This window comes from Dama dama, chromosome 24 (genome assembly GCF_033118175.1).
Source record: "Dama dama isolate Ldn47 chromosome 24, ASM3311817v1, whole genome shotgun sequence".
Lineage (NCBI taxonomy): Eukaryota > Metazoa > Chordata > Mammalia > Artiodactyla > Cervidae > Dama > Dama dama.
The window spans coordinates 61,251,252-61,277,232 of NC_083704.1; the positions used below are offsets into that span (position 1 = coordinate 61,251,252).

At 47.3% G+C, this 25,981-nt stretch overlaps 1 protein-coding gene across 1 annotated transcript in view; it reads left to right on the top strand.

Annotated features, from left to right (window-relative positions):
• MRPS25 (mitochondrial ribosomal protein S25) overlaps nucleotides 1-25,981 on the top strand; it is a 50,475-nt gene that overhangs the window by 23,577 nt on the left and 917 nt on the right. The window contains exons 2-3 of the mRNA XM_061128928.1: nucleotides 13,848-13,954; nucleotides 25,773-25,860. Coding sequence (XP_060984911.1) covers nucleotides 13,848-13,954; nucleotides 25,773-25,860 — 195 coding nt within the window. The remainder of the gene's footprint in view (nucleotides 1-13,847; nucleotides 13,955-25,772; nucleotides 25,861-25,981) is intronic.

Below are 25,981 nucleotides of genomic sequence, written 5' to 3' on the forward strand. Positions count from 1 at the left end.
GCGTGGGGCAGACCCGCGTCCCCTGCCTTGGCAGAGGGATTCCTCGCCACTGCACCAGCAGGGAAGTTTTCTCAGTGTTGGTTTTTACCTGGTTTGGACATCAGAGCTGCTTTGTTTGCCTACTGATCGCCCCTGTTGTTCCCTTGGGGTAATTTGAAAAATTTCCTTTTGGTCTTTATGGCAGGAAATGGCTATCACTAGTTTGGTGTTTGACCTGCTTTTATGAGATATAAGGTCTCAGTCCCATCTTTTACAGGGGAATTTTTTGCATTCAAAAGCCCTGTTTCTTTCTGGAGAGTTGCATGGGCATGTAAAACAAGGTAGGCATATTTTGAGTCTGTATGTGTATGTCTCATTTTTCCTTTTCCCAACGTAAGGCCTTAGTTAGGACTGTTAGCTCAGCCTTCTGGGCTGAAGTGTTAGGTGGCAAAGGTTTTGCTGCTGCTGCTTAAAAACAAACAAACAAAAAACCCAAGAGCAGTCAGTGAGCCTGAAGAGCATTTGGCATTTCCTCAGAGGATGTCCTCGTCAGCTAGAAACACAGACCAGATTGACTCTTTCAACTCGTCGTTGTCCTGAAACCGTGGCCTCAGCTTCCAAACGCTGTGACCCCAGGTAGGTGCGGCACCAGCCACTTTGCTCTGTGTAGGCTGTCATATTTTAAAGTTTCTAACCCCGTTTTTTTATCTCCAAGAATGGGGAAAGTGGAATGTACAGATTAAAGTAGATAGATACAACATTGGAATAAAGCACTGATTTTTGTTTGTTTTCTTTTAAAGCGGAACACACATTTTTCTACCTTATTTTCTAGTTTTTATTTTATGATAATATTGAAAATTGGAAAGTGTATAAATGTTAAAAACCTCTAATTGCTAAAGATCACTGAGGAAGTGGGAGCACACACTGAGAATAATAAAAACAAAACGATTTTCGTGAAAGCAGATCGGTGATGGAGTGTTTTAAACAAACCAGCATCACTTATAACCTCCAAAAAATGACCCGAGTCAGCTTGTTAATGTAGTAGTTAGTAGGCTCAGTGTTTTAATTCACTGTTTAGAATTCTAGGTCCTTTACTGTGAGAAGTCCACAGAGTTTGCGGTGCATACCGCATGGAGGTGCAGAGCGCGTGGGAACGCAGCCTCACGTGACACGGCGGTGGCACGCGCCCGTCTGGGCACAGGCCGACGGGGCCTGCATCTGTCCACTCACTCCAGTGTTGCTAGCGAGCATTCGCACTGGCGCGTTTTGGGGGTTAGCTGTGAGAAGTCAAGCAGTCAAACCTGGTCCTTAGCAAGGTGACCCCTGGTTAGTCAGTGGTGAGTCCCTGGTACTTGATGAGGGACCTAGACTTCTGGTGACTGTCCAGAGGTACACTTGTTAGCTTCCTCCACTAAAAAAGCAGCGCCAGGTACCACGCGGAGGCAGCCAGGCCACGAAATCTAGTTTAAGAAAATAGCCTGTAGGCTGAGGAACTTCTGGCTTTTGTACTAGGACCCCTAGAGGTGCCCGCCTGCTCTCAGCTACACTGAAGATAACTGTGGTTTTGTTTTTCTTTTTTTCCAGTTGATGAGCCCCAGAGCAGGAGCTCTGGTGAGGGCCTCCGTGGTTTTGTTAAAAGCCCTCTCTTGTTCCCCAATCCAAAGTAATGGCTCTGCATCTGGGCCTTTGGTGGCTTCATATACAGGTCTGGCCATTAGTCCGAATCCTGGAATCCAGATCTGCAAAAATCCTGTCATGCCTAAGAAAGTACAAAGATACTTTTTTTTTTTTTTTTTTGTCTTTGGGATGCTCAGGCCTCATATAGCTTGTCTTCTGTCTGGAGAGAACTGTCTCCTCCCAGGGTTGGTAATATATCCCAGATATTTAACTTGTTGCTTTGAGATTTGTGCTTTGCTTCCCTCCCCCCCTCCCCACCCCGCCCCGGGGAGATCCTGTAGCCGCGGACCCCAAGGAAATTAAGGACTGAAGTGATATTCTGATCCGAGGCCTCCATGGCAGGACTGTGTATTAACACGTCACCTACATACTGTGGAAAGGCCCCTCTTTCTGTCTCTTTGTTGGCTGCGTTGGGTCTCCGCTGCTGGGTGTGGACTCTTCTCTAGTCGCAGCGAGCAGGGGCTACTCTCTAGTTGCATTCCGATGGCTTCTCTAGTTGTGGGCCTTGGGCTTAGTTGCCGCACAGCATGCAGAATCTTTCCAGACCAAGGATGGAACCCATGTCCCCTGCGTTGGCAGGTGGGTTCTCAACCACTGGACCACCAAGGAATTCCCACAGGGCTCCATTTTTTAAGTCTATTTCCCTAGTTCTTTTCCTAGGACCTGGGCGAACAATGTGGGCGATCTTGAAACTCCCGAGGCAGTACTGTCCAGGTGTATTGTTACGTTTGGCCTGACTCGGGCTTAGTCCACTTGAAGGCAGACAGATGAGATGACACAAACGAAGCCATCGCTGAGGTCACGTGCAGTAAACCACCCGGCATCTCCAGGACTTGGGACCAACATACTGTTACGGATTGGCCACAGGGGATGTGTGGGGACCCCTGCCTTGTTTACTGCCCTAAGGTCTTGAACTGCTCGATAGTCCCCATTTAGCTTAAAAACTGGCAGAATAGGGGCATTGCATGGAGACTGACAGGCGCTAAGAGGCCATAATTTAAGAATTTCTCTGTGAAGGGCTGCAAACGTTGTTTTGCTTCCACCTTTATAGGGTACACTGTCTTTTGTTAGGATGAGCGACTCTGGCTTAAGGCTTGTTTTTAAAGGTTGGGCATTTGTAGCTCTCCCAGGGATTCCCAGTCCACAGGGTCGCAGAGTTGGACAGGACTGAGCAACTGAGCTACAGGGACTCCCTTGTCGCAAACCGCAGGGTCTGCTGTGTGCGGGATGTGGCTGGCAGTCAGCCCTTGTTCCTCCAGCCGATCCGTCATGAGTCAAGGAGAGGGGCCTCTCAGGGTCTGCTAGCTGTAATAAGACTCCAAGAGAACCCACAAGTGGGGTTTGGGACACTCAGGCACAACTAAAATGGCGTGTGAGGTCAAACGCTGTTCAGATTGACAAGTGAGAGGCCCAGCGAAGAAACGAGTGTGAGGCTTTCCCTCGACACCATCACAGCACAGCTTTTGGAGAGAAGAGGTCCAGCCCGAGAAATCAGGACAGAGTGAGTGACTCCCGTATCAGTTAAAAATTGGTTTTCTTACCTGCCATGCCAAGGGCCACCTGAGGCTCCTTGAGGGAGACAGACATCTTGTTGGAGGGGAGCCACCAGCATCCCGGGGCTCCTCAGTTGTCCAGTGTGGTTGTCTCAGGAGTGGGAGTCCCCCTTCCCTTTGGGACTGGGGACAGTCCCACTTCCAATGACCTGTTTGTCTGCAGACTGGGCACGGACCAGGGAGTTCTTCCTGGCACTCTGGAGCCCACTGGCTGGTTGACTTACATTGGAAGCATCCCCCTTGCTGGTTTTACCTCCAGGTGGATGCTTAAACTTCCTTTCCCGCCTTGGGTTGTCCTGAGGTTGCCAGGCGTGGCCCTCAGTTTAGCTTGAGCCCTGGCCCGTTTTCACATCAGGTTCTTCATCCTCAGGTTGGTCTGGATTACTGAATACCCCAAGGGCCGCCTCTAGGAGTTGCGGCACTGGGGTCTGTGGGCCGACTTGTAACTTCTGGAGTTTCCGCCTAATGTTAGGGCTGACAGCATGTTCCAGCAAGGTCTGACGGTCAGGGGTGGGTGGATCAATGTCAGTAGATTTTCTAAAAGCCTCCACATGCTGTCCCTGAAAGAAGGCTGGATTTTCTCTTTCTCTCTTTTGGGTCACTTCTTTGACCTTTTCGTAGTTACCTGACTGTGGGTACACTTTCCCGTCCCTCCTAATGCACACGCACCACGCACATCCCGGCTTCTGTTCCCTCCCAGTAACTTACTCCCGCTGGGCTCCTGATTTGGAGCAGCACAAACACGAATTGGCAGGCTGGTCACCGTGACGCTGGATTGCTGCCCAAATTCTCTTTCCTCGCAGGTACAGCAAGTAGAGAAGACTATTTGGACATCCTTCCAAGTAGAATCAAAGGCCAGTGTTAGGGCCTGAAACCCTTCGACAAACTTACTAGGGTCTTGAGAAAACTGGCTCAGTCTGCCTTGGGCTAACTACATCGATTAAAGAGAAGGGGTCGTGTCCTTTGATTGTCTCCCTGCCATTTGCCACTTCCCTCGGAGGGCACACTTTGCCGGATCTTGGATGATAGGAAGTTCCACTGTGAGTTGCTGGGGTGTGGGATTGGTCAGAGGGATCTGGGGAAGTAGGTGCCTCCGGGGAAGTAGGAGGGTCTAGAGAAGCAGGGGAAGCTTGGTCTCCCCCTGAGAGCTGGTGGATGTTAGGAGATGACCTGAGATGTCAGGGGTGCCTTCGAATGCCCAGAAACCGCCTGGAGTGAGCGGGGTTTTGGTAAAGGACCATGAAGACTTGGACATACAGAACCTCAGTCCGTTTTCCTATCTTGCGACAGTAAAGATTTCCAGTTGCAAGATGATATTGTAATTTAGAGATGGATTTTCAGGACATTTTTATCCATCTCCCAACCTCTATAAAGGCCAGGCAGCGTTATAGTAAAGTACACCCCCCCCCCCTTTCAGCCCATCTATTTTTAACACTTTTAATTTTTAAGGATACATTCCAGAGGTGTCTCTTCTGGCTTAGAAGAGGATCCTCCCATGTTGAGTCATCTGCAACCAAGAGCACTCCTAGAAATGAAACCCAACTTCCCAGAGACATTTTTCCAGGAGACTTTTGTCAGAGTGGGGTTGGCATGCCCTCCTCACATAATGGGGTTTTGAGCGTCCCCTACTCTGGCTACCTCCATCCCTTGCACCAGGGGTTCCCGATGGGGGACATTTGAACCAGTGCCAGTGCGTTGCCAGGACTCTCCCTGAGGGGGGGGGGCATCTGTTGTCTATGAGCTTGTTGTCTTAGAGCAGTTTTCTCTATGTCGGATTTTGGGGTGTATTCCTCAAGAGTGGGCATCTATAAATCCCAGGATGTGGGCTGCTTGGACGTGGCCAGCCGAATAGTCTAATAAGGTACGGGCTGCCGAAGCCTGGAGGAAAGGGGAGATTAGAGATGGAGAAAGGAACTCCTAGAGGAACCTAACTGGGCACAGTGGAGAACGCCCTAGGGTCAGGAACAGAGCTGGGCACAGTGGAGAATGCCCCGAGGTCAGGAACCGAGCTGGGCACAGTGGAGAATGCCCCGAGGTCAGGAACCGAGCTGGGCACAGTGGGAAATGCCCCGGGGTTGGGAACCGAGCTGGGCAGTGGGGAACGCCCCAGGGTGGGGAAGCGGAGCTGGGCACAGTGGGGAACGCCCCGGGGTCGGGAACCGAGCTGGGCACAGTGGGGAACACCCCGGGATCGGGAAGCAGAGCTGGGCACAGTGGGGAATGCCCCGAGGTCAGGAACCAAGCTGGGCACAGTGGGAAAGGCCCCGGGGTTGGGAACCGAGCTGGGCACAGTGGAGAACGCCCCGGGGTCGGGAACCAAGCTGGGCACAGTGGAGAACGCCCTGAGGTCAGGAACCGAGCTGGGCACAGTGGGGAACGCCCCCAGGGTCAGGAAGCAGAGCTGGGCACAGTGGGGAATGCCCCGGGGTCAGGAACCAAACTGGGCACAGTGGGGAACGCCCCGGGGTCGGGAACCGAGCTGGGCACAGTGGGGAATGCCCCGGGGTCGGGAACCGAGCTGGGCACAGTGGGGAATGCCCCCGGGTGGGGAAGCGGAGCTGGGCACAGTGGGGAACACCCTGGGGTCGGGAACTGAGGGCTGGAGGTGGGAGTGCTCCCACAGGGGATTTGTTGGACATAGAATAAGGTGAGAGACTAGACAGCAGAAAAACCTGAAACCCTTTCCCCCGTATGTTTAGTGACTGCGATAAAATTGGAGACAACCTCTATCTGATACAGGCAACAACAGGTTTGGACAGCATCGCCCATGTAATTTAACCTACCAGTTAAATTAGGGTCTGTTTGGGATACTCCAGGGGCCCTTTGAAACACCCCCAAGGTTAGCTGGAGGTCAAGAGAACTTTAATTAGAATTTGATGTTTGGGAAGTCTGTCAAAAATTTCAAAAACCCAGTCAGAATCATTGGTCACTGTGAAGCAATTATTCCTTAAGCTAAGGTGAAAAAAAAGTTTCAAAACCAAGTAAACTAAGTACAGATCACCTAAAGGCACAGAAACTCAGCATCTGTTACCAGAAGCAGCGTTCTGGAGAACGTCGTTCTCTTAGCAAAGGCCAAATCTAGCCCTTCTATAGCCTGTCTTAGTAAAACCCACTTACCTAGTAAGGTTTAATTCCACTGTAGAAAATCCAAACCCCATACAAAATTCTTCTCAATGTTCTACTTCTGCAAACCTGTCCCTTTCTGTAGCAATACTTTGTCCCTTATTCTTCAATTTAGAAATAATCAGCCTTAGGAGAAAAATCACCCTTTTTCCCTTAACAAAGTGTATGTCCGTTCCTCATACCTCCTTTCCCAAAAACATACATCTTACAAACCTTCTCTCACATTGGCATTCTATTCTCAAAGCAGCCCCAAACAAGCATCAGCTTCTCTCTCAAAAGCAGGCAAATTTAGACTTATTTAGCAATTCATATTCCCAACATTTTATCCATCATATTTGAAATGGCCTGGATATTCAGTGAATTCCTATCATTTAACGTAATTTAGTTTTGAGTACCAGGATGTACAGAGACGTTTTTCTGCTTTTAAGTATTTATTCATATATTTGGCTGCGGCAGGTTTCACTGGCAGTACGGGGGATCTTCACTGCGTGGCGCGGGATCCCTCGTTGCGGACTCTCTAGTTGGGGTCCTCGGCCTCAGTAGTTGCAGCGTGGGCTCAGTCTTGGCGTGGCGAGTCGAGCCTTCCTTCCTTCTCCAGGAGTCGCACTCTGGTCCTGCGGGTTGCAAGATGGTTTCTTAACCCCTGGAGCAGCATGGAGGTCCTGTAAAGAGACTGTTTTAGATGGATGCTTCTAAAACATAGTCATTCCCCTAGAGTTAACCAACAGTTGTTCATCCCATTTACTTAAAAATTTAATCATATCAGATTATTACACCTGTTGGCAAATTTCATAACAAAAACACAATGTGTACTTAACTGACCTTCAGTAACCTTAGGTACAGTGAAAGTATTATACTTATCGTTGATGACTCTCAAGACAGATCTGAATGAGGTAAACCCACAAGCTTAAAGTCAGACTAGCCAATTTCTATAGGACCAGAGATTTCCTAGTTTTCCGGCTTGAATTTAAAATGGCTTCCTTCCCCTGGGCACCCCCACCCCCCCACCCTGCCCCCGCCTTCAGTCTGGGGCTACAGATGAAGCGGGCTGTTCCTGAGTTCAGGCAAAATAGTTACATTGCAGTTACATTGCAAAAGCAGAGGACAGCTGCAGGCTCCCAGAGCCCAGGCAGAATAGTTACACTGTGAAAGCGGAGGAGGTAAGTGCAAGCCCCTCTGGTCTTTTCTTTCTTAAAGTCTCAGGCAATGTGGGCTGCATTTGTATTTCAAAATTTAAATGCTCCACCCTGCCCACAGTTTGGGCAGAGACTTGCAGGAGCAACCGGACAGACAAAAGTACATAAAAGAAAGACCCCAGTGACAAAACCTTAAAGACAGAAGAGGGAACAGGAGCACAGTTATAAGGACTGAAGGGGAGTTACAGGGAGGAGGGACAGAAAAGACTGGAAAAGAGAACAAGACAGCAGGGAAGTGAAGAGAATACTGGGACCATAGAAGTTCCAGCCACTACAATCTCTAACACGCACAAATCTCTCTCAGAAGGAGAGGACAGAGATTTCAGGAGAGGGAGGAGGGCACTGCGGAGGGACAGCACTGCCCGAACCAGGGTCCCGAGGCCCCCAGGGCCAGGAAGGCAGACTCACAGCAGGCGGTGTTGGTGAAGCATGCGGTTCAGGTAGGCGTTGGTCAGCCACGCAGAAGCTTCGCTCGGTGGTCTCGGACTTTCCCCGGTCCTCGCCCCGGCAGGGGCCTGGCCCAGGTCGGGTGCCATCGCTGGTCGGGTTCCCGGCCTTCCCCAGTCACTAGAGACGGACGGACCGGAGACCCAGACGGCGCTTCGCTGGAGTTCTCGCACCTGCTCAGGGAGGGAGCAGGCCCTGGCGCTGGCTCCTTATATGGGGTGAGGGTGGGGGTGTGTCCGGGGTCGGCCTGAGGTGGGGCTTAGGTGTTTGGCCCACCTCTTTGTGGTGCTGAGTGCAGTGGGGCATGCGCAGTACCCTGGTTTTGCTCCCGACACCCAGTTTTTGCTCCCGGCTCTTCAGAAGTGGCCGTTGGGATTTGTAAATTTTGTATCTTTTGGTGGAGAACTTGCCCCAACTGCGCATGCACAGGGGGTTATTTTTAGGCCCATATAGTTTCTTTGTATTTTGTAGCTCCCCAAGAGGTACCAGGTGCAGGCTTTGCAGGACTGCAGCAAAGGGCCGCGGGTCTTGGGAACGGTGCAAGACCCCAGGTCGAGGCTGCAGAAGTGAGGAGAATGGTTGTTGGGCCCTGGGGGTGAAGAGGGCTGCCTGACAGGAGCCTGCGGAGCTGGGACTGAGCCTGGGGTCGAGCCAGACAAAGAACTTCCTTGACTCTCCCTGACTCTTTCTGTTGTTTTGACAATGCTCCCTGTGGGCTGAACCCAACATGAAGCCACTGGGGAAGAAAGCCCACTCCCTAGGGCGTATCTGTCAGCCACTCAGGATGGAGAGCAGGTAGAGAGGGATCCTGGTGTGCGCTTGTGTCATAATTTATATAGTCAGCCTGACATTTAAGCTGTTTTTGTCCCTTTGCTGTAAAAAATGATCAGTAAAGTTCACGGGTGTCTTTGCATTCAAGTGTGAAAATACCTAAAGGCAGAGGTGAAATCATTAAGTCAAGATCTGTGCTAGTTCCACAATGACCCCCAAGGACGTCAAACCAATGAATATACATAAGGAAAGGTTTCCTCACTTCTGTAAGTGTGAAAATGTTAGTTGCTCAGTCATGGCCGACTCTCTGCGACCTCATGGACTGTAGTCCACCAGGCTCCTCTGTTCATGGAATCCTCCAGGCAAGAATACTGGAGTGGGTCGCCATTCCTTTCTTCAAGGGATCTTTCCAACGCAGGAATCAAACCCTGGTCTCTGCATTGCAGGCAGATACTTTACCATCTGAGCCACCAGGGAAGCCCCCTCACTTCTGTAAATTAATTGCTTATAATGAGAAGGGAACGGCTGCCCAAGATTCTGGGCAGTATACTCCAGTGTTCTTGCCTGGAGAATTCCATGGACAGAGGAGCCTGGAGTGCTGTGATCCATGGGGTTGCAAAGAGTCTGACATGACTGAGCGATTAACACTTTCACTTTTTAAGCACTCTAAGAGATGAAAAGGGATGATTTTCATGTATAGTTGTTGGGAAGATGCTGGGGATCCTTCTCTGATAGACCATGTGGGTTTCTGCCTGTTTGTAGCCTTTGCCTGCCCTACTGGATTATGAATCTTGTTAACGGCGTGCAGAATTCTGTGTAAGGGAATTAACCTTTTGTTTTGTGTTTTGTGCTTGGCAGATGTTGATTTTGTTTTTGGCAAGTTTTGCGTTGCGGAGGGCTGTATTTATTTATCTATTTATCTGTGGCTGCCCTGAGTCTTCATTGCGGCACACAGCTCTTCATTGCTGCAAGCCAGCTTCCTCTAGTTGCAGCAAGCAGGGCCTTCTCTCATTACAGAACATGGGCTCTAGAGCATGCAGGCTTCAGTAGTTGCAGCTCCCAGGCTAAATAACTGGGGCACATGGGCTTAAATGCCCCATGGCATGTGGGTTCTTAGTTCCTACCAGGCATTGAACCCGTATCCCCTGCACTGGCAAGTGGACTCTTAACACCAGTTGTTGTTCAGTTGCTAAGTCGTGTCTGACTCTTTGTGACCCCATGAACTGCAGCACTCCAGACTTCCCTGTCCCCCACTGTTGCCTGGAGTTTGCTCCTATTCGTGTCTGTTGAGTCATGGTGCTGTGTAACTGTCTGGCCTTCTGCCCTCCCCTTCTCCTCATTCCCTCAATCTTTCCCAGCATCACGGTCTTTTCCAATGAGTCAGCTCTTTGTATCGGGTGGCCAAAGAATTGGAACTTCAGCATCAGTCTTTCCAGTGAATATTGTGGGTTGATTTCTTTTAGGATTTAGGACTGGTTTGATCTCCTTGCTGTCCGAGGGGCTCTTGAATTTCGGAAATTTGAAAACATCAATTTATTGGCACTCAGCCTTCTTTATGGTCCAGCTCTTACATTAGTACAGGACTACTGGAAAAACCATAGTTTTGACTATATAAACCTTTGTTAGCAAAGTGATATCTCTGCTTTTCAATACACTGTCTAGGTTTGTCATAGCTTTTCTTCCAAGGAGTAAGTGTCTTTTAATTTCATGGTGGCAGTCACCATCTGCAGTGGTTTTGGAGCCCGAAAGTAAAACCTGTCATTGCTTCCCCTTTTTCTCCTTCTATTTGCCATGGAGTGATGTGACCAGATGCCACAATCTTAGTTTTTTGAATGTTGAGTGTTAAGCCAGCTTTTTAGCTCTCTTTCACCCTCATCAAGAGGCTCTTTAATTCTTCTTCCCGGTTGTTGGTGTTTCTCCCCGCAATCTTGATTCCAGCTTGTGCTTCACCCAGCCTGGCGTTTCGCATGATATGCTCTGTGTATAAGTTAAATAAGAGGGTGAGAGCATACAGCCTAGTCATACTCCTTTCCCAATTTGAAACCAGTCAGTTGTTCAATATCCAATTCTAATTGTTGCTTCTTGATCCACATACAGGTTTCTCAAGACAGGTAAGGTGGTCCGGTATTCCCATCTCTTTTAAGAGTTTCCCACAGTTTGTTGTGATACATGCAGTTAAAGGCTGTAATGTAGTCAGTGAAGTAGAAATAGATGGTTTTCTGAAATTCCCTGCTTTTTCTGTGATCCGATGGATGTTGCCAATTTAATCTTTGGTTCCTCTGCCTTTTTTCAACCCAGCTTATACATCTGAAATTTCTCTGTTCACGTACTGCTGAAGCCTTGCTTGAAGGATTTTGAGCCATTACCTTGCTAGCGTGTGAAATGAGTGTGATTGTATGGTAATTTGAACATTATTTTGCATTGTCCTTCTTTGGGATTGGAATGAAAACTGACCTTTTCCCATCCTGTGGCCACTTCTGAGTTTTCCAAATTTGCTGACATATTGAGTGCAGCACTTTAACAGCATCATCTTTCAGGATTTGAAATAGCTCAGCTGGCTCCACTAGCTTTGTTTGTGGTAATGCTTCCTAAGGCCCAGTTTACTTCGAATTCCAGGGTGTCTGGTTCTAGGTGTGTGATCATACCATAGTGGTTATCTGGATCATTAAGACTTTTTTTGTGTAGTTCTGTGTAGTTCTTGCCACCTCTTCTTAATCTCTTCTGCCTCTGTTAGGTCTTTACCATTTTTGTCTTCTATTGTGCCCATCCTTGCATGAAGTGTTTCCTTAATATCCCCAGTATTCTTGAAGAGATCTCTAGTCTTTCCCATTCTGTTGTTATCTTCTGTTCTTTGAAGGAGGCCTTCTTCTCTCTCCTTGCTATTCTCTGGAACTCCGCACTCAGTCGGGTGTATCTTTCCCTTTCTCCTCTCTTCTCTCCTCATCTCTTTGTAAAGCCTCCTTGACAACCACTTTGCTTTCTTGCATTTCTTTTTCTTTGGGATGGTTTTAGTCACTGCTTCCTGTACAGTGTTACAAACCTCCATCCGTAGTTCTTCAGGCACTCTGTCTACCAGATCTAATTCCTTGAATCTATTCATCACCTTCACCATATAATCATAGGGGATTTGATTTAGGTCATACCTGAGTGGTCTAGTGGTTTCTCCTCCTTTCTTCAGTTTAAGCCTGAATTTAGCAATAAGGAGTTCATGATCTTAGCCACAGTCAGCTCCCGGTCTTGTTTTTGCTGACTTTATAGAGCTTCTCCATCTTTGGCTGCAAAGAATATAATCAGTCTGATTTCTGTGACCATTTGGTGAGGTCCATGTGTAGAGTCATCTCTTGTGTTATTGGAAAAGAATGTTTACTATGACCAGTGCGTTCTCTTGACAGAACTTTTAGTCTTTACCCTGCTTCATTCTGTACTCTAAGGCCAAACTTACCTGTTACTCCAGGTATCTCTTGACTTCCTAGTTCTACATTCCAATCCTCTATGATGAGAAGGGCATCTCTTTTCGGTGTTAGTTCTAGAAGGTCTTGTAGGTCTTTATAGAACAGGTCAACTTCGGCTTCTTTGGCATCAGTGGTTGGGGCATAGACTTAGTTTGCTGTGATGTTGAATGGTTTGTCTTGAAAACAAACTGAGATCATTCTGTCCTTTTTGAGATTGCACCCAAGTACTGCATTTCAGACTCTTGTTGACTGTGAGAGCTACTCCATTTCTTCTAAGGGATCCTTGCCCACAGTAGTAGATATAATGATCATCTGAATTAAATTCACCCATTCCTGTCCATTTTAGTTCACTGATTCCTAAGGTGTCGATGTTCACTTGTAACACCTCCTGTCTGACCACTTCCGTTTTACCTTAATTCATGGACCTAACAACGTTCCTGGCTCCTATGCAGTATTGTTCTTTACAGCATCAGACTTTACTTTCATCACCAGACAAATCCGCAACTGAGCATCGTTTCCACTTTGGCCCAGAGGCTTCCTTCCTTCTGGAGCTATTAGTAATTGTCCTCTGCTCTTCCCCAGTAGCATAATGGACACCTTCCGATCTGGGGGGCTCATCTTCTGGTGTTACCTTTTTTTGCCTTTTCATACTATTGATAGGCTTCTTGTGACAAGAATACTGGAATGGTTTACCATTCCCTCCTCCAGTGGACCACGTTTTGCCAGAACTCTTCTCTGTGACCCGTCTGTCTTGGGTGGCGCTGAATAGCATAGCTTGAGTTATGCAAGCTCCTTCATTACCACAAGGCTGTGATGGCAGACCACCAGGGAAATCCTGCAAAAGTTTTAATTAATCAAATTGGTCTGTGTTTTAAACCTTCTGAGTTCAGTGATTTATCCACTCCTAGATTGTAAGAGTATTCCCCATGATTGTTCTTATGGTTCCTTTTATTTTTAAATATTGGTATAAAAACATAAGGACTTCCCTGATAGCTCAGCTGGTAAAGAATCCATCTGTAGTGCAGGAGACCCTGGTTTGATTCCTGGGTCGGGAAGATCCCCTGGAGAAGGGATAGGCTACCCACTCCAGCATTCTTGGGCTTCCCTTGTGGCTCAGCTGGTAAAGAATCTGCCTGCAACGCCGGAGACCTGGGTTCAATCCCTGGGTTGGGAAGATGCCCTGGAGAAGGGAAAGGCTACCCCCTCCAGTATTCTGGCCTGGTTTGCAAAGAGTTGGACATGACTGACCAACTTTCATGACGATGATAAAAAACATAAAGTGCTCACCTGGAGATATACAGTTTCTCAAATGAGTACACTGTGTAACTGTCACACCAAGCAAGACCAGGGACATTTCATTTTTGTATTTACACTCGTGCTTTGGTGAGTTTCAGGTTAATGTGCAGTGTGAGGTAAGGATATAGATTTCTTTTCCTTAAATGACAAATCAGGGGTCCCAACACCTCCATTCAGACAGCATGTTAATGGACTCCTGTGACCTGCTTTTCCTCACTCCACCTTTTTGGGGCGCTGAGTCCTCTCGGAATCTGATGAGAGTTCTGGACTCTTTAGAATTCTCTTTAGAAGAATACACAGGTACCTAAAGTTTTAGGTAAAAACTCTCATGGGTTTAATTTATTGTGTTGCAGGAAATTCGTGTTTTTCAACGTACCTCAGATCCAGTACAAGAACCCCTGGGTGCAGGTGATGCTGTTTAAGAACATGACACCGACCCCTTTCCTGCGGTTCTATCTGGGTGAGTGTCCCGGCTGTCTGGTGCGGGTTGGAAAAGAATTTCCTGACACGAGCATTTCAGAAGGGAGTGAGTTTATTAAGAGCAAAGAGCAGAGATAATGTTAAGACACTGCAAACACAGCGGGCCAACACCTCCTGACAGACCAGGGAGAGCCCACGCTTTTCGGGGGTCAGTAGCCAGTTTTTATCATCTGAAGAGAAAGTTCCTGCTGGAAGGGTGGCATTGGGTGATTGGTTAGGGCCCTCGAGGGTGAGCACTGGAGTGGGCATTTTTGCCTAACTTGGGGTCAAGAAGCCTGCTTGGTGCTGACCGGGGGGGCTTTTGGGAACGGTTACAGTGGGGCTCAGTCAGTTCCGGAGGTGACCTTGGTTCTCAGCTCCACTTCTGTGGCCTTGGGTTAGGGCTCCCCAGTGAGCACGGAGCCCTTTGCCGATCCCCTGTGTTCCTCCTGTGCGGCCGTCACTGGGGCCTGAGGGGGGCGCTGCAAACCTGTTGGTCACCTTGGCTTCTGCCCCTGCTGCCCAGCGGCCACAAGGTCTCTCCACCCGCCCCCGCCTTAATCCCCTGCCTTAACCCTCCGCCAGACTCACTCCTGTCGCCCCACATCTCCTGCAGGCCTCACATCATACGGGCCAGTCTGCAAATTCCCTTGCCCTTGATGCCTTTGCTCATGTCAGGCCCTCTGCTGGAAATCCCCTTGCTACCTTCCTTTGAGACTCAGCTTGGGCACCAGCTCCCTCGGGAAGCCTTCCCTGCACCTTAGATTGGTCTCCCAGGGTGTGTCCTTCAGCACTGGCCACGTTCTCTTGAACTGTGTGTGTGTGTGTGTGTGTGTGTGTGTGTGTGTGTGAGACCTTTCTGGATCATACTGGCCACGTTCTCTTGAACTCTGTGTGTGTGTGTGTGTGTCTGATCATACTGGCCACGTTCTCTTGAACTGTGTGTGTGTGTGTGTGTGTGAGACCTTTCTGGATCATACGTACTTTGGCAATGCTCTCCTGTCCTCTCGAGGAACAAATGTGAAGACTCCATTCAATCGGGCTCAGTCCCTGGAAGTCAGACCCAGTGTTTTAGCCCGGCTCTCTCATCAATCATTCTGATCAAGTATTGTTCCCAGTTCTGTATTTCTAGGGGAAGGCAAAATATCTGCCTTACACAGTTACGAGAATCAAATGAAGTGTAGATTGGGAAATGCATCAGGAAACAAATCGATGATGTTCTTTCATTCATTTAACAACTATGTATCAGGTTCCTGCTAGGACCCACGGACTCTTCTGAGTGCTTGGGGTGTCAGGGAGCCATAAGGACAAAGACCTCCAGTCGTGTAGAGATGATATTCCAGCAGGAGGAGATAGAATGAACAGGAAACTCAATAGCATGGTTTGTTAGAAGATGGGAAAAAAGAAAAATAGAGCAAGGTGGAACTGAGGAGCATGGTGGTGGTTTGGCAATTCTGTGTTTGTATTTGTGTTGTTGTTTTAAAAAACTAACTTTATTGAGGGATAATTTACCCATAATGCACAGGTCTTTTGTGCACGGAGGGATGAGCTCTGATAGATGTGAAGGACCTGTGTCACTGTTCCCCAGTGAAGACAAAACATCTCTCCTACTCCAGGAAGTCCCCCAGGCCTGCTTTCCAGTCAGTTCCCACTCCCAGCAGAGGCAACCGCTACGAGCAGTTCTTCCTTTTTTGTGTGTGTATGTGGCTGAACTGCATGGCCTGTGGGATCTTAGTTCCCCGACCAGGGGTCAAACCCTGGCCCTTAGCAGGGAAAGCGCTGAATCCTAACCACCGGACCACCAGGGAATTCCCACTGTCGGCAGTTCTTTCACCATAGACTGATTATCTGTGTATTCATTTTTGGCTGCACTGAGGCTTCACTGCTTTGCACGGGCTTTTCTCGAGTTGAGGTGAGCGGGGGACTTCTCGTCGCAGGGCCCGGGCTCCAGGCGTGCGGGCTCAGTAGTTGTGGTACCTGGGGGCTTAGTTGCTCTGAGGAAGGTGTGGGCTCTTCCCAGACCAGGGATTGAACTGTGTCCCCGGCACTGGCAGGCGGGTTCGCATCCACTGCACCACCAGGGACGTCCGAGACTACCTCGTTTTATTTATTTCAGGACTTAATATAGAGTCTCACAGTCTATATTCTTTTGTGTCTGGTTTTTGCTCATGGTGTTGAGAGTCACCCCTGTTGTGTGTATCCGTAGCTCACTCATTTTTACTGCTGAGCAGTGTGATGAACATTTGGGTTTTTGATAGATGCCCAGACAGTTACAGGTGTGAGCCCTATGGAGGGCGGGGTGGCGGGCAGGGAAAGTCTTCAGATGGTAAGGCAGGTCTGCCGTCTCTGGAAGGAGGACTGGACAGGAGTTGCCCCAGATGGAGGTCCAGCGCTGGGAACTGGGGGGCTGGCCGGCGGGCAGCTCTGCAGAGGCAGCAGGTCCTGGACCGAGGCCTGGGGGTGCCGGGCTTGGCTCTGCTGCCGGGGCGTGGGGTGTCCTCGCTCGAGGGGGCTGCGAGCGGCCGTCTCTGTGGACCTTGGTGCTTAGTTCCCCTGGGCACGGGCTCGGGCTGGCTTGTCCACAGAGTGGACACACAGCGTCCTTAGAAGCCACCAGGCAGGCCTCCAAGGTGACCCTGCCGCTCAGCCTGCCGTGCACAGGGTGGGGGTCCTGCTGGCCCTCCAGCCTCAGCCCGGCCCTCCGTTACTACCTGCATTTCCTGTCGCTGCTCTTAACATCACCACGAGCTTGGGGCCTTAAAGCAGCAGAGTGCATACCTGAGGGTTTTGTAGGTCTCAATCCAGCAGGGTGTAAACTCAGGCTGTCAGCAGAGCCTCCGCTCCTGGGGGCCCTGGGCTGAAGCACTCCCGGGCCTCGTCCAGCTTGTCGAGGCCGTGCCGCCCTTGGCTCCGGGCCTCCCTCCATCCTTGGGCGCTGCCTTGGCGGCCGGCTGCCTCCCCGTCCCGTGTGCGTCTGACCACAGCGTGGGAAGTTCTCCAGCTTTAAGGACTGTGGAAAATGGAGGCGCCAGGTTGTCTGGGAGACTCGCCCCATTTCTGGGTCCTTGAGTTTAATCGCACCTGCAGAGGCCCCTTGGCCACATCAGCGGTCATACTCACAGGTTCTAGCGGACGAAGAGGGGGTCCATCTACGGGAGCCATCTCTTGTCACTTAAGGGTTTTCAGTGTTAGCCATTCCAGCGGGGGTATGTCTCCTTGACATCTTGGTTTGCATTACCCTGTGAGTGTCTTTCCATGTGCTTATTGGCCATTCATTTCTTTTCTGAAGGGTCTACTTGGATCTTTTGTCTGTTTAAAAATTTTAAAAGGTGAGGGCTCTTTTCTTGTTGAGTTGCTGGTATATTCTGGATTCGGTCCCTTCGTCAGATAGACGTGTTGTGAATATTTCCTGTCTGTGGTGGTCTTTTCTTAAAGGTATCTTTTGAAGAGCAGAAGTTTGCATTTTGATTAATTTCAGCTTCTCAGCTGTTTTCTTTTGTCTAGTACTTTTTTGTGTGCCGGCCAAGAAATCTCTCTTCCCCAGAGGTGCAAAGATTTTTCTCCTGTGTTTCCTTTAAAACTGGGCGAGTCTCTAATTTTATATTCAGGTCTGTGATCTAGTTATTTGTGTGTTAAGTGAGATAAGGATTGAGGTTCAGTTTTGTTTTTTTTAGATTTGGGATATTCAGCTATTGTAGCACCGTCTGTTGAAAGACAGTCACTTCCCTTATGAGATTTCTTTGACGTCTCTGTCAAAAATAAAAATTGACTGTGAATGGATAAACAAAATGCATGTATTCATTCAGTGTGGGATATTATTCAGTCACGAAAAGGACTGAAGTACTGACATATGCTTCAACATGGGTGGACCTTGTAAACAAGCCAGCAGAAAGAAGGCAGATGCAGAAGGCGTGTGTGAGTCCATCTGTGTGAGGTGAAGGGAGCAAAGCCGCGGGACAGGAAGTGGTTGTCTGGGGCTGGGGCGCTGTGGGGAGGAGGAACGGACAGCTTCACGGGTACCGGGGTCTGTTTGGGGTCACAGGAAAGTGCTGGAACCTCGGTAGCGGTGATGTTGCACAACATAGTGAGTGTGCTAAAGCCCACCATATTTTATACCTTAAGACGGTTAAATGGGGGAGTTCCCTGACTGTCCAGCGGTTAGGACCTGATGCTGTCACAGCCAAAGGCGTGGGTTCAGTCCGTTTGGGGAACTAAGATCTTGAAAGACACAAGGCTAAAACCAGATAAAACTGAAGTACAGTATAGTTGATGTTAGTATAAGTCACAGGTGTACAAAACAGTGAATCACAATTTTAAAGGTTATATGCAATTTATAAAATACTGGCTGTATCCCCCACGCTGTACATCTGTGTAGATGGTTTTCATACATAACACTTTGTACCTCATGTGCCTGCCCCTTACTGTCCCTCTCTCCCTCCCGCTCCCTTCTGGTGACCACTGGTTTGTTCTCTGCATCTGTGAGTCGTCTTTTATGTTATTCTTACTGGTCTGTTGTACTTTTCAGATGCCACAAATAAGCGATAACACACAGTATTTGTCTTTCTCTGTCTGACTTATTTCACTTACATTGTTGTTCATTTGCTAAGTCGTGTCCATTTTTTTGTGACCCCATGAACTGCAGCATGCCAGGCTTCCCTGTCCTTCACTGTCTCCGAGTTTGCTGGGAGTTTGCTCCCCCATTTAACTCATGTCTCTTGAGTCAGTGATGCCATCTAACCATCTCATCCTTTGCTACCCTCTTCTCCTCTTGCCCTCTATCTTTCCCAGCATCAGGGTCTTTTCCAGTGAGTCACTTCTTCACATCAGGTGGCCAAAACATTGTAACTTCAGCATCAGTCCTTCCAATGAATATTCAGCACTGATCTCCTTTAGGATGGACTGGTTTGATCTCCTTGCAGTCCAAGGGACTCTCAAGAGTCTTCCCCAACACCACAGTTTGAAAGCATCAGTTCTTCGATGCTCAGTCTTCTTTATGGTCCAACTCTCACATCCATACATGACTACTGGAAAAACCATAGCTTTGACTACATGGACCTTTTTTGGCAAAGTAATGTCTCTGCTTTTTAATATGCTATCTAGGTGTGTCATAGCTTTCCTTTCAAGGAACAAGTGTCTTTTAATTTCAGGGCTGCAGTCATCATCCACAGTGATTTTGGAACCCAAGAGAATAAAGTCTGTCACTTTACATTTTTTCTCTATCTATTTGCCATGTAGTGATGAGACCGTATGCCATGATCTTAGTTTTCTGAATGTTGAGTTTTAAGCCAGCTTTTTCACTCTCCTCTTTCATCTTTATCAAGAGGCTCTTTAGTTCCTCTTTGCTTTCTGCCATTAGGGTGGTGTCATCTGCATATCTGACGTTGTTATTTCTCCTGGCTTAACTAATAAATCTTAATTCAGCTTAGTTTATCCAGCTTAGTTTAAATTTTAATTCCACTTACATTATACAGTGGAAATGAGAAATAGATTTAAGGGACTAGATCTCATAGAGTGCCTGATGAACTATGGATGGAGGTTCGTGACACTGTATAGGAGACAGGGATCAAAACCATCCCCAAGAAAGAGAAATGCAAAAAAGCAAAATGGCTGTCTGAGGAGCCCTTACAAATAGCTGTGGAAAGAAGAGAAGAGAAAAGCAAAGGAGAAAAGGAAAGATACTCCCATTTGAATGCAGAGTTCCAAAGAATAGCAAGGAGAGATAAGAAAGCCTTCCCCAGTGATCAATGCAAAGAAATAGAGGAAAACAACAGAATGGGAAAAACTAGAGATCTCTTCAAGAAAATTAGAGATACCAAGGGAACATTTCATGCAAAGATGGGCTCAATAAAGGACAGAAATGGTATGGACCTAACAGAAGCAGAAGATATTAGGAAGAGGTGGCAAGAATACACAGAACTGTACAAAAAAGATCTTCACGACCCAGATGAGCACAATGGTGTGATCACTCACCTAGAGCCAGACATCCTGGAATGTGAAGTCAAGTGGGCCTTAGGAAGCATCACTACGAACAAAGCTAGTGGAGGTGATGGAATTCCAGCTGAGCTATTTCAAATCCTGAAAGATGATGCTGTGAACGTGCTGTACTCCATATGCCAGCAAATTCGGAAAACTCAGCAGTGGCCACAGGACTGGAAAAGGTCAGTTTTCATTGCAATCCCAAAGAAAGGCAATGCCAAAGAATGCTCAAACTACCACACAATTGCACTCACCTCACACGCTAGTAAAGTAATGCTCAAAATTCTCCAAGCCAGGCTTCAGCAATACATGAACCATGAACTTCCAAATGTTCAAGCTGGTTTTAGAAAAGGCAGAGGAACCAGAGATCAAATTGCCAGCATCCGCTGGATCATCGAAAAAGCAGGAGAGTTCCAGAAAAACATCTACTTCTGCTTTATTGACTGCCAAAGCCTTTGACTGTGTGGATCACAACAAACTGTGGAAAATTCTGAAAGAGATGGGAATACCACCTGACCTGCCTCTTGAGAAACCTGTATGCAGGTCAGGAAGCAACAGTTAGAACTGGACATGGAACAACAGACTGGTTCCAAATAGGAAAAGGAGTACGTCAAGGCTGTATATTGTCACCCTGCTTATTTAACTTATATGCAGAGCACATCATGAGAAGCGCTGGGCTGGAGGAAGCACAAGCTGGAATCAAGATTGCCAGGAGAAATATCAATAACCTCAGACAATCAGATGACACCACCCTTATGGCAGAAAGTGAAGAGGAACTAAAGAGCCTCTTGATGAAAGTGAAAGAGGAGAGTGAAAAAGTTGTCTTAAAGCTCAACATTCAGAAAACTAAGATCATGGCATCTGGTCCCATCACTTCATGGCAAATAGATGGGGAAACAGTGGAAACAATGTCAGACTTTATTTTTGGGGCTCCAAAATCACTGCAGATGGTGATTACAGCCATGAAATTAAAAGACACTCCTTAGAAGGAAAGTTATGACCAACCTAGACAGCATATTAAAAAGCAGAGACATCACTTTGCCAGCAAAGGTCCGTCTAATCAAGGCTATGGTTTTTCCAGTGGTGATGTATGGATGTGAGAGTTGGACTATAAAGAAAGCTGAGCGCAGAAGATTTGATGCTTTTGAACTGTGGTGTTGGAGAAGACTCTTGAGAGTCCCTTGGACTGCAGGGAGATCCAACCAGTCCATCCTAAAGAAGATCAGTCCTGGGTGTTCATTGGAAGGACTGATGCTGAAGCTGAAATTCCAATACTTTGGCCACCTCATGCGAAGAGTTGACTCATTGGAAAAGACCCTGATGCTGGGAGGGATTGGGGGCAGGAGGAGAAGGGGATGACAGAGGATGAGATGGCTGGATGGCATCACCAACTCAATGGGCATGAGTTTGGGTAAACTCCAGGAGTTGGTGATGGACAGGGAGGCCTGGTGTGCTGCGATTCATGGGGTCGCAAAGAGTCAGACATGACTGAGCGACTGAACGGACTGAATTCCAGCTTGTGATTCATCCAGCCTGTCATTTCGCACGATATACTCTTCATATAAGTTAAATAAGCAGGGTGACAATATACAGCCTAGAACATACTCCTTTCCCAGTTTTGAACTGGTCTATTCCATGTCCAGTTCTAACTGTTGCTTCTTGTCCTGCATACAGGTCTCTCAGGAGGCAGGTAAGATGGTCTGGTATTCCCATCTCTTGAAGAATTTTCCACAGTTTGTTGTGATCCACACAGTCAAAGGCTTTAGCATAGTCAATGAAGCAGAAGTAGATTTTTTTTTTTTTAATTCTCTTGCTTTCTCTATGATCCAACATATGTTGGCCATTTGGTCTCTGCTTCCTCTTCCTTTTCTAAATCTAGCTTATACATCTTGGTTCACAGCTTGAAGTTCTTGGTTCACATATTTGTTGAACTCTAGCTTGAATGATTTTGAGCATTATCTTGCTAGTGTGTGAAATGAGCATGATTGTATAGTAGTTTGAACATTCTTTGGCTTTGTACTTCTCTGGGATTCGAATGAAAACTGATATTTTCCAGTCTTGTGGCCACTGCTTAGTTTCCAAATTTGCTGGCATATTAGATGCAGCACTTTAACAGCATTGTCTTTTTAAATAGCTTAGTTAGAATTCCATCACTTCCACTAGCAAAGAAAGATGCTTCCTAAGGCCCACTTGACTTCACAGTCCAGGATGTGTCTGACTCTAGGTGAGTGATCATGCCGTCGTGGTTATCAGGGTCATTAAGACCTTTTTTGTACAGTTCTTCTGTGGATTCTTGCCACCTCTTTTTTTTTTTCTTTGCCCCCCCCCTCCGCCGCCGCCGCCTCTTCTTAATCTCTTCTGCTTCTGTTAGGTCCTTACCATTCCTGTCCTTTATCATGCCCATCTTTGCATGAAACGTTGCCTTGCTATCTTCAGTTTTCTTGGAGATCTCTAGTCTTTCCCTGTCTATTGTTTTTTGTCTATTTCTTCGCATTTTCACTTAAAAAGGCTTTCTTATCTCCCCTTGGTATTCTTTGGAACTCTGCATTCAGTTAGGTATACCGTTACCTTTCTCCTTTTCCTTTTGCTTCTCTTTTCTCAGCTATTTCTAAGGTCTCCTCAGACAGCCACTTTGCCTTCTTGCATTTCTTTCTCTTGGGGATGTGTTTGATCACTACCTCCTTGTACAGTGTTACGAGCCTCCATTCATAGTTCTCCCAGATCTAATCCCTTGAATCTATTCATTACCTCCAGTCTATAATCATAAGGGAAATCATAAGGGCTTAGGTTATACACAAATGGTCTAGTGGCTTTTCCCTACTGTCTTCAATTTAAGTCTGAATTTTGCAATAAGGAGTTCATGATCTGAGCCACAATCAGTGGCTCACATCATTTTCTCACATCCTTGCCAACTCTTGGACATGGGGTCTCTCAGATGATAGCCGCTCTGACAAGTGGGAGGTGATATCTTAATTGTGGTTCTGATTTGCGTTTCCCTGGAGATTATCTTAGAATCTTTCTCTGTGCCTGTTGGTCATTTGCATTTCCTTTTGGAAAGATGTCAGTTCTTCTGCCCATTTTTTTACAGCTTTTATTTTTGATACCAAGTTGTGTGAACTGTATATATATGTTGGATGTTAACCCGTTATCGTATCATTTGTCATTAGTTTCCCCACGTTATAGCTTGTCTTTTTGTTTTCTGGTTTGCTGGGTCCAAAGCTTTTAAGTTCAACTAGGTCCCATTTGTTGTTCAGTTCAGTTCAGTCGCTCAGGCGTGTCCGACTCTTTGCGACCCTATGGACTGCTGCACGCCAGGCTTCCCTGTCCATGACCAACTCCTGGAGCCTGCTCAAATTCATGTGTTTTTAGTTTTTAAACAAGTATGTATGTGCTTGGCTACATCGGGTGTCAGCTGCAGCACGCAGGCTCTGCAGTTGCGGTACTCGGGCTTAGTTGTTCCGCAGCACGTGGGAGGGATCTTAGTTCCTCAGCCAGGGATCAAATCCAAGGCCCCTGACTTGCAAGGCAGATTCTTAACCCCTGGACCACCAAAGAGGTTCCCCATTTGTTTACTTTTGCTTTGTTTTAGCAGATCAAAAAAAATGAAAATATTGCTGAGATTTATTTCATATTTATTTTCTTTTAGGAATTTTGTGGTAGCTGGTCTTAGGCCTTCGATGCATATTGAGTTTATCTCTGTAGATGGTGTTAGAAAACGTCCTGATTTCACTCATCACTCTCCAGCGTCTCAGCGCCGCTCACTGCAGGGAGCGTCTCTTCTCCGTTGTGCGCTCTCGCGTTCTTTGTGCGGCTGCGTTTCTGGAGTCCCTTCTGTGCCCCACTCATCTGTGTCTGCTTTTGTGCCAGTATCTTGCAGTTTGGGATGCCGCAGCTTTCTGGTGTAGTCTCAAGTCAGAGAGCATGACTCCTTGAGCTGTTTTTCTTTAAGATTGTTTTGGCTGTTCGAGTTTCTGACTCTTCATCCTCTTTAACTGATCTGTGTCTGTCCTCACGCTAATAGCACACCGTACTGGTTTTTGTCTGTTTAAAATCTGTGTTAAGAGCAGGTAGTGTACATCCAACTTTGTCCCCCCGCCCTCTCTTTCCCCCCCAAGATTAAAGTTGGCCCTTGTAGGTTCTTTGCATTTCCATATTAACTTTAAAATCTGCTTACCAGTTTCTAGGGGAAAAGCTTGCTGGGATTTTGATCAGAATTACATTATAGATCACTGAGGATAATGGACATTTTAATAGTATTGAGTATGTTTTCTGTAAATATTCAGTTCAGTTGCTCAGTTGTGTCCGACTCTGCGACCCCATGGGCCAGAGCACGCCAGGCCTCCCTGTCTATCACCAACTCCCGGAGTTCACCCAAACTCATGTCCATCGAGTCGGTGATGCCATTCAGCCATCTGATCCTCTGTTGTCCCCTTCTCCTCCTGCCCCCAATCCTTCCCAGCATCAGGGTCTTTTCAAATGAGTCAGCTCTTCCCATCATTTTTTATAGCTTCATTTTTCTGTTCTTTGGTTAACATCACACAGCCTTATAGAAGTACTGCTGATTTTATATGTGGGTCTTGTGTCTTGTAACCCTGATAATTCACATTTCTAGTAGTTTTTATTTGCTAAATTCCTTAAGATTTTCTACATAAACAATCATTCCTTCTACAAAGAGAGTTTTACTTCTTTCCAGTCTTTTTTGTGTGTCCTAATTACCTGTCTGACATGGGTGTAATGTTTTTGCATTTTTACCAGTAACTCAGGAAAGTTTTGAGTGTTACTCTGCATCCTAACACTTGGTATTGTGTTTTAAAACAAAATTAGCCACCTTAATATCTCACTGTGATTTTATTTTGTATTTTTGTAATGACTGATGATATTGAGTGCCTTTTCATGTGCTTATTATCCATTTTTCTTGTTAAATTCAGGCATTTAATTATTGTTGTTTATTCAGGTATTTAAGCCCATTTTTCCTTGGGATTGTTTGTAAGAGTTCTTTAGTCGGAAAACAGGTCTTTTATCAGATGTTCTTCTTTCTCATGGAGTTGTCTTGCCATCTTTGTTGAAAAGTAGACCGTAAATTTCATGTTTAGTTCTGGACTCAGTTTGGTTCTATAGTCTGTTCTTTCGCTCATACCACACTGACTTGATTATGTAGCCTGTGGGGGTGTGTGTGTACACACTCAGTCATGTCCGGCTCTTTGGGACCCTAGGGGCTGTGTAGCCCACCCTGCTCCTCTGCCCATGGAATTTTCCAGGCAAGAATACTGGAGCAGGTTGCCATTTCCTATTCAAGGGGATATTCCTGACCTAGGAATCGACCCCCCATCTCTTGTGTCTCCCGCGTTGGCAGAATTCTTTACCACTGCGCCACCTGGCAAGCCCATATTGTAGCCTGCAGTAAAACTGAACCTGGAAAGTGAAATGTTTTCCTATTTTCGGGTTGGTCAGAGTTGTTTTGGCTATTTTGGGTCCTTAGCCTTAAATTCATGCAAAGTTTTTCAGCTTCTACAAAAACATCTGCTAGGATTTGGAGAGGGATGGAGTGAATCCATAGACCGACTTGGCTACGACTGCCATCTTAACAATATGAAATCTTCCTATCCATGAACATGGAGGTTGTTTCCTTTAAAAGAGAATGAACGCTTCTGTACATACCTGAAGTTCATCTGTGTTCACAACTACAGAAATGGAAAAGGGCTGCATTGTGGGTTATGTAAACACCTGCTTTACTGCTAGAATTCTCCACTGAACGCACAGCCCCGGTCCAGCACCAGCGGAGACGGAGCGGCCTCCTGCCGCCTTCTTAGCCTCCCCCCCGTTTCCTTCCCCTCCTGCTCCAGATTCCGGGGAGCAAGTGCTGGTGGACGTGGAGACCAAGAGCAACAAGGAGATCATGGAGCACGTCAAGAAGATCCTGGGGAAGAACGAGTGAGTCGCTGGGCTGGACTTAGAGGGGTGCAGGCGACCTGCAGAGGTCCAGTGTTCGGAGGAGACAGGCGGTCGGGAGGGGTGTCGAGGGGGCAGCCGGAGGCCCTTCCTCCTGGGTCCG